Genomic DNA, 8,743 nt, shown 5'->3' with positions numbered 1-8,743 from the left:
AAAAAAAAAAAAAAAAAAAAAAAACTTTATAGCCCTGCTCAAAGTTATTTACTTAATTAGTCTCTTACTAAGAAAAACACAAATGAAAACATTATTTTCTGCCAAAATCAGAAGTTCTTTAAGAGAAGAGATTGTTCTTTTTTCACTGGTTTGAATTGGGCTGTTCTTAAGAGGAAAAGCTGATGGCACATGTCATACACTAAAAAAAAAAAAAAAAAAAAAAACTTTATAGCCCTGCTCAAAGTTATTTACTTAATTAGTCTCTTACTAAGAAAAACACAAATGAAAACATTATTTTCTGCCAAAATCAGAAGTTCTTTAAGAGAAGAGATTGTTCTTTTTTCACTGGTTTGAATTGGGCTGTTCTTAAGAGGAAAAGCTGATGGCACATGTCATACACTAACTGATTAGATTAATAAATAACAATCAAGAGTTGCAGCCCTTAATCCATTGATCAGTTACTCTCCAAAAGAGAGAAGATCTTAGGAACATTGAGACAACTTATTCTATTCTAGTTTATAAAAGAAGTACAAAGTTATTTCATGCTATGAGACACTTGGTCATTGTCTCTCACATGTTCACTCTTTCTGACAGAATCATGAAATCATATCACTTTAATTAGCAAGGGCACTCAGACATCGACTGAGTGATTTTTTTTAATCAAAGACGAGATTCAATCTTTGCAAGTGTTTATAGTTGGCGTGTCTTGGGTTTCACATCAGACTGTGATTGTGAATAACATCAAGAACATCAAATATAAAACATATCTATTCAATACTACATCAAGTAATGTGCTTGTCAGATGTTGATGCATCAGTGGGCTCATTTTGATGTGTCTGTACCATGCGCTACAATTTTCTTTTGATTGCGAAGAGAAAATTCCCCTCCAGTAAGAGCCCTGTGTCCTCTGATAGCACTCATCCAAGAGAGGGCTGCACCAATTAGCTACCATTTCTCTCAAGAGGCAGTGAAGTCACTCTTTATGGGCAATCTGACACCAAAGGCATACTGTTGCCATATGCTGAATAATACCTCTTGTAAATAATGGAAGAGTTTGAGATTGAACACTTGAAAAATGACTGTCACCAGTGTCTAAACAGAGCACGTAAATTAAAACAGAGCTAAAGGGAAGGAAAACCATTATGCACGATCATCAATCAAGGCATGAAGATGAAGCAGAATTAGTTTTATCACTTTATAGCCCCCTGGAGTCATTTATGTATCTGCGAGGAAGATGACAAAAAAATATTAAACCATAATCAGATGATCACAGGCCTAGATATTCTGTTTGTCCTTGGTCTTATCCTTTACACCACTGCACTAAAAGAGTGTAAAAACTATCTACCTGTCTATACAAACAGCAGGATAAATGGCTCATAAGCCACCTAATACCTACTATTAGGGAAGTGCAATGACAGCTTGCAGCCAAATATAAACAGTCTTAATTGGTTTAAATTTTGAAGATGAATCACTTACTAGACTAATCCGCCAGAGCGACAACAAATAGACCCATGTAGTTGAAAGAAAATATGAAATAGGCAGAGCTCAGTTTAAAAAAAAAAAAAAAAAAAAAAATCACTCCTACGTTAGCAGGGATCCATCTCTAAACCATATGAAATGACAAGCAAATGACTACACGCACCAACAAGAAGAGAACATAAATACATAAATATATACAGTATGGTACTGTAAATATAAGATGGTTATCTCAGTTTAGCATAAAGACTGGAAACAGGGAGAAACTGCTAATCTGTCTAATGTTCAAAAATATGCCTGTAAAGCTTGTCAGTTTAACCCGTAAGTGTAAAAACATCAATTTGCCGTATCATTGCGGGTTATGAGGGTTGTGCAACCGAAGGGCACAGCTGACGTCAGTAGTTTTTGGTCACTTTGTACTGTAGAAGAAGTAAAACAGTGAAGAAGCACATAACAAACACAACAAAAAAAACTATCCTTGAAAAATGTCTAAAACCTTTTTGCTGCACAAAAAATAGTAAGTAATCAAACTGCCAAACTGCCACTTGTAGCTATGCTAACCTTGCTAACCTCCCACCGAAATAAAACGTTACATTATTTATTAATAATAATTCCCACGTAAGTTCAGCTAATGAAGAGGCTACACCTTAATGCTTAATTATAATTATGAGAAAACAAGCATCATTTTCAATAACTGATTCCCACTGAATAATGTCCACTGTACCATTTGTTCTAAATAAAAACTTATAAAATAACATAACATAAAATATTTTAGGGAGATTCTTTACAGTGTATAATGTGTCATCATATGAAGAAGGTAAAATCTGCTTATATGTTAATGCATAGGTGATAATAAAACAATATGTTATATATTGAAACACTCCGACCTTTTACTTTTAGTGGTACTTTATATACATTTCACTGATAATAGTTTTGTACTTTTATTAAGTTTGAATGCAGGTCTTTTAGTTGTAACAGAGTATCTTCACACTATGTTATTGATGCCTTTAATTGAGTAAAGGATCTGGATACTTCCTCCACCACCAGTGCTCAGCTTCCCAAGTCACTTGTCGTTTTTACTTTGGATTTTGTGCTAATTAAACACCAGTCTCAGACCTTTGATTTAATCAAAGTAATAGGTTTGTTGGGACACTAATGATGCCCAAGACACTGTACCTATGCTTTATGTGGGTCTTTATATATATGCATATGTCTTTATACATTGAACTTTGCAGCTTAACTCAATAACAAGACTGTCTCAGAGGATAAGAACTGAGTAAGAGCTACAGTTGGTCTTTTTGCCTCTTTACCTAGAGCCAGTGCTGGTAATTAATGACAGAGAAATAAATCCCACCAAACATGAATTTTACATTAGGTTGTTTATATGGGCACATGCTGTTCAGCTTCATTCAAGCCTACGAGACAGGAGCCCACAGCTTGGCACAGAAAGTAAAGGGCCACAAGACAACACATGAGCAATTTCTAGACCAGCACTAAGGAATATTCGATCATTATTCCTGCTAAATGAAAAAACTGAAGTAGTTGTGAAACTGTTTGCGAGGCTCACTGCTTTACTGACACTTGTTCTTTAAAGATCAGTAGACAAAAAAAACTCTGCCGGACATATCCTATGTCTGCATGGGGTAATTTATGAGGCTTGAAACTGAATACTGTCGAGCAGCAGACATAGAGCAGTCACAACTAGACAGTCTGAGCAAGAGGAAGGTGGCGAAGCAGCTCACAATAAAGACACAAACATGGAGACAGGAAGATAAATGTGCAGACAGAAATACACTCAGAGCAAAAAGACTTTCGTACACGCCTATAATGTCCACTTAAACAATTTCCTGCCATAATTCAGCAAGCAGAACAATTAGAGCACTTCCAAATCCTCTGACACCTTTACTTCTGCCTCTATTTCTGTTGCCGAACATCACGCCTCAGAGGGTGGAACACAGGCTTAGTGCATGATACATCTATAAATGTCCTCCATCTTGAACGCTCACCTGGAAGCGTCGCTCTGGGATATAAAAGAAAACCCTAAGTGCAGCGAGGTGCACAGCTGGGTTTAGCCACAAAATGGCTAAAACATCAACTTAGTGATGACAGATATCTTTGGCATGCAGGATGTGAAGTAGCATTTTTTTCTTGACATTTCAATTCAGTGCAGAGCCCACTTGTACTCACTCCTAGCAGATTACTCCAAGTGGCTAAGCCTCTCGGACAAAGCCATTAATTTTATGCCTCTTGTCTTTATGGCCTCAGATCAATTCTACCTCAAAGACAAATTAATTTTCTCCTTTCTCTCCTTGTTAGTTTGAAACGCTCTTGGCAATTACCGACTCTTCTGATTGGTTTTTTGAATTCATTGGACTGAAATCAGTTAATGTCTTTGCACATCACAGAGAATACATTGCCTATATGTCTTTTTAAGTTTTGTAACGGCGAGCACATGGGTGTGCTTTTTATTGGCATGCACCTCTTTCAGAGAGACCTCTGAGGAGGTGGGCTCTCAAAGTATTGATCATTGCTGTTTTGTGTTCACAATGCATTAGCAGAGCATAGACATTTTCTTTAAATGTGTGTGAACTGTTTGGAACAATAAACGGAAAGATCAATATGGGGAATGATCTTAGCTAATCACGCCAACCATGGTCAGAATTAGTAAACCCACAGTGCTGCAAACACTATACACAAGGTAAAAAGGAAACACCGACAACTTGCTGAGGTCAATTATGTTCTGCTTTGATCACTTTGCTAAAACTCCCTTAATATAAACCCCAAAGCCCGTTGGCACCTCGGCGCCTCTCTAAGATGAGCACTACAGCCAAGGTTGATGCTTCTGACAGAAAAGGACACCGACCGTTCATTGTGTTACATGAGTCCTACAAAGGAGAAAAATATACTGGGTTTGAGGTAACTTCACTCTGTGGTCGATGAATCTTAATGGGCACAATTAATTTCCTTTACGCCTCAAGTGCCCCTCAGTTTCAGAGAGAGAGAGAGACATTATTTCAGCACCATTAGATTACCCTGCAGAATAGGTTGTTTAATTCAACGACATATCATGGGCAGCAATAAATCCTAATAGCTACACAGTAAAGAAGTTAAAGGTGTAGGTCTGAAAAAACCTAATAAACAAGAACCAATTATTTCCAAGTGCCATTCACAAAGACCGGTGTGCAGCTGCTGGCCAATGCATCTTGAGATGCCTCCTCTCTCCTTCTTGAACTAGCAGCATTTCTAAATGTTCCCATAAAACACACTAAATGATCCACAGCGACGAGTTCTGCTTCTGGTTGGATCTCAATAACAAAACAGTGGCAGAACAATAGAGTACAAGAATGAGTAAAATCAACAACTATGTTCCGTTGGGTTCCTTGATTAAATGCACTGTTCCTGCAGCAAGTGGCAACACCATGCCTATGTGGCATTTATGTTTACCGAGCCATTACAGTAGCTGAGAGAGCACATTAAACCCTTCATTGAAAATGCTCTGTGATGGCCACTTTCCTCCTCCCCCTGAGCATCTTTTGAGACAAGGAGGGTAATTATGATAATTCACTTGTTAATTACATTTACATACATCAGGACGTGAACAGTTGAGCAGGCAGTTTGCATGCATGGAGAACTCATTAAAGTTTGAGTATTTTTCATATCTCCTCCAACATACTCTTAATTGAGGCTTTGGTTGTTCAGCAGAACAGACACAAACTTGGAGCGCCCCTTGGGTGTCGAGTTATCATGCTGGGGAGATTCCAGGGAACGGCAGGAAAACAAACAGACATGTTGACAAGAGGGCAGAGTTCAGGAGCACACAGCCTCCATTGAGACATCAACACCAACCCCCCTTTAACAGCTCAGGTCAAGAATCAGATTTCCCCGTCCCGGTAACCCCTCCTGAATATCCAGAAGTTAAAAATCATAACCTAATCCGGACCAGTGCTCGGGGGCAACCTGAGCCTGTAACATAACGTGGAGTCAGGTCACGGTCCTTGTTTCCCCACTTCATGCAGAAGACTTAGCCTGGTTCGATGGGGTAACGTGGCTGCAGTCAGGCAATTAAACCCATCATCAGCTTGATGTAAGGTCCCTGTCTGATGACATGTATGTCGCCTCTCAGCACTTCACAGATTAATTTAAGTCCCCTGACCCCCTGACAAGATTCTTCACTGTAATTGATCTCTTAGCAGCCATTCTTCAACCCTGATTCACCATGTGGTACATAACTCATACACACTTCAGCCTGGTGGGTTTTAAAAATATTACACCACAATAGGATGGCACTTCTCTCCTGATATAGTTTTTTTTCTTTTTTAAACTGGCTTCTGTGAGAGTGATGAGGTAGCCATGGCAACACAACTAAAAAATCCCACAGTAAGGAGAAGAGGATAACCTCTGTCATACTGTGCACAATACTTCTCAAACGTATTCCAAGCATTACCGGGGAAGTTCAGGAGGCCAGTGTTCATAATGGCTTCGGATAAGGCCTGAGATTAAAGAATTTGATAGGGTCCAAGCTTCAGCTGGAGTGAGTGCCTCTGCTTGCCTCATGGTAATAAAGAAGCACATTTTTGTAGAGACGTGATGCCACTGGGAGCTATCCCTCATTCCAAGGTGAATCTGTAATTTCTTTCTGCAAATGAGCCCTTTCCCCAAGACTAACACAACCCTCTTTTCTTTATCACACCTGAATTGCAAACAAAATGAAAAGGCGGCCATCTGTGACATCTTACATTGTGGCCAAACAATGGAAGAATTACACAAAGACAATGAACTAAACAAAAGTGGAGCAGCTCTCACCTTCGGCAGGATCCGGTGGGCCGAAGTCCAGGTCGTAGCGCAGGATGTAAAAGTTATTCCACACGTATAGCTGGTTGTCCCTGGGGTTGTAATCCACAGCGGTGATGTACTGGTACTGGTTGGGGAAGAGGATGTCAGTGTACTCGCCCTGGCTCAGCTTGGTGTTGTAGATGTAATCGATTTGGCTCCTGCTGGCCTCGCTCTCGTTCTCTTCGTAGGTTGAGCGGACTACGTGCAGCACGCCGCACACCATAAAGGCGTTGGAAGCAGAGCGCTTGTCGTATGCTGTTTCCCACGTGGCCTCAAAGCGAAGCGTGTACGGGTTGAGTTGGCTAACCACTATACGCCCATTGTTCTGCTCCGTGGCATAGATAACCCATAAACCCCTCTCATCTACTGCCAAGTCAATGTCTGTCTTGCCACCCCAGCGGTAAGGTGAGGTGTCGTGATAGTTGGCATTATTGACAATAGCCTCGCCACTTTTGATGCGTGTGCGCAGGTCGAACTTGACAATGTTGCGAGTGCGTTCCTTGTTAAAGAAGATAGCCCCATCATAAGCTACGAAGCCTGTCCCGTCAACACGGTGAGGCAGTTTATAGGTGGTTGTCTGACGACCGTTTTTGAAGTCCTCCAGAGAGGCGTACTCGATGAGGGTGTCAGTGCGGTATGGCGTCCAGGGCATGAAGAACACTTTGTCTCCAGCCTGAAGGGGGTCTTTGCACCACGACCCCGCTTGCTGCTCTGCTTCAAACAGGAAGGTGGCGGCCCCTACACCCTTCAGAGTCCCGGGACAAATGAAAACTGGTGACAGAGAAGAGAGTGAAACAAAATACAGTAAGGTGAAATGTTAAAAAGATACATAACACACTTGACAGTCGCTGCTGTACAACTCAAGATCAGGGACTGTGAATTTGGAGGAATATTTTAACTAGTGATAATGTACTACCGTTAATGAATAGGGAAAAAAAGAAAATAAATGGATGTGTCATAGTGATTATTCAGAATGAGAAATGTGAGGTTAAGACAACTTGCATCTCAAGGGTCTGCTGCTACATCCTAACAGGGACAAAACAAAAAACGTGAACAAAAAAGGCAAAAATCCTGCAAATGAAAGACATGGGAAATGGGGGGAAAAATAGAGTTCACATGTTTGTTTTTTTCCCTTTTATTTAAATACCAGCCTGTCTCTGTTGTCAAATGCCACATAAACAGCTGAGTATATGGACACACTGCACATGCATACTCACATGACTGAGGTCATAAACCAAAATGATAAGGGAACAGACTTCACATCTTGTGATAAGAGTGAACAACAGGTTGTCAATGGTGGTGGCGGCAGCAAAGCAGAGGTAAAATGAAAGTGGAGGTTGGGGAAATATATCGAACAAGAGTGGTAAAGGATTTTCACTATTTCTGTGTCAAAAGACAAGAGGAACCACTGATGGGTGAGGGAGGCCATGGCAAGGTTCCCATTTTGACGCTTTTAAATTAATTGGTTCTGGATAAAATGGGACACAGTAAATTCTTGTTTTCTTTTCAAACTTTTTTTTTTTTTTTTAAACTTTTTTTTTTTTTTTTAAACTTTTTTTTTTTTTTTAAGTCTGTGCCAATCTCACTCAGCCATCACTGCTATTTCACATCACGTGCTATGGGTGCAGCAGAAGTTGGGCCAAGCAAACTACAAACTGAGCCAAATAGGAATATATATACACAACTAGTCATTCTTCAAGGGTTAAGAAAGTGCTAAGCAAGAGTCCCTGGAACAAATCAACACCGAACAGTTGGTGTTTTCTTTCACATAGTGAGAAAAAACTACATTCGATGACCGTGGATGTCATTTGAAATTCTGTTTTGAAATTCATTTGAACTCCATGGGTGCAAACAATCCTCCTATGGGTTTAGCATTTGACAGGAGAGGCAATCAGGAGAAGGGGGAAGAGACGTGAGGGGAGCTGTACTCAACACCACAGAACAAGGAGCCGAAGGAGGGGGAGGGAAGGACCAGACCACTCATTTACCTTTTTGCTCCACTTCTATTTCAGGCATTGGAAAAGAAAGCAAAAAAGAATGCAAAAGGGAGAGAAAGGTTATCATGAGAAAACTACTAGGTACAAAGAGAAGAATTAGTTGGAGGATATGACCATGAGATGAACTGCACAGCTGCTTTGAAAAAGAGGAGCTAGAGAAGAAAAGGATGTTTGTTAGTGAAACGGCTTCTCATCCTAGGGTATAAAAACAGACAAGTTATGACTGGAGACAAGCTATGTGCCATGCTTTCCAGTGCATTAAACTTTTCATTCCTATGGTCATTAACTGCCAACAAAATAATGCATTGGCCACTGTAAAAGCAGAATAAATCCCTCTAAAAATGCTTCGCCTAAGTGGCAAGAGAAAAAAAAAGTCAGAAAGTCCTGGTCGTACTTAGATGGATAACTTGCTTAGAGTTATTTTTGGCTTGTACCGA

General features: G+C 40.2%; 1 protein-coding gene across 1 annotated transcript in view; it reads right to left on the bottom strand.

Annotated features, from left to right (window-relative positions):
- Nucleotides 1-8,743, bottom strand: part of LOC111231056 (adhesion G protein-coupled receptor L2-like) — a 95,764-nt gene that overhangs the window by 45,126 nt on the left and 41,895 nt on the right. Inside the window, 1 exon segment of the mRNA XM_022758021.1 lies at nucleotides 6,280-7,080. Coding sequence (XP_022613742.1) covers nucleotides 6,280-7,080 — 801 coding nt within the window.

The sequence above is a fragment of the Seriola dumerili genome, unplaced genomic scaffold, assembly GCF_002260705.1.
Source record: "Seriola dumerili isolate Sdu_G_001 unplaced genomic scaffold, Sdu_1.0 BDQW01000291.1, whole genome shotgun sequence".
In the NCBI taxonomy this organism is placed as follows: domain Eukaryota; kingdom Metazoa; phylum Chordata; class Actinopteri; order Carangiformes; family Carangidae; genus Seriola; species Seriola dumerili.
The sequence above is the reverse complement of the archived record's forward strand: the minus strand, read 5'-3'. Positions and strand labels throughout refer to the sequence as shown.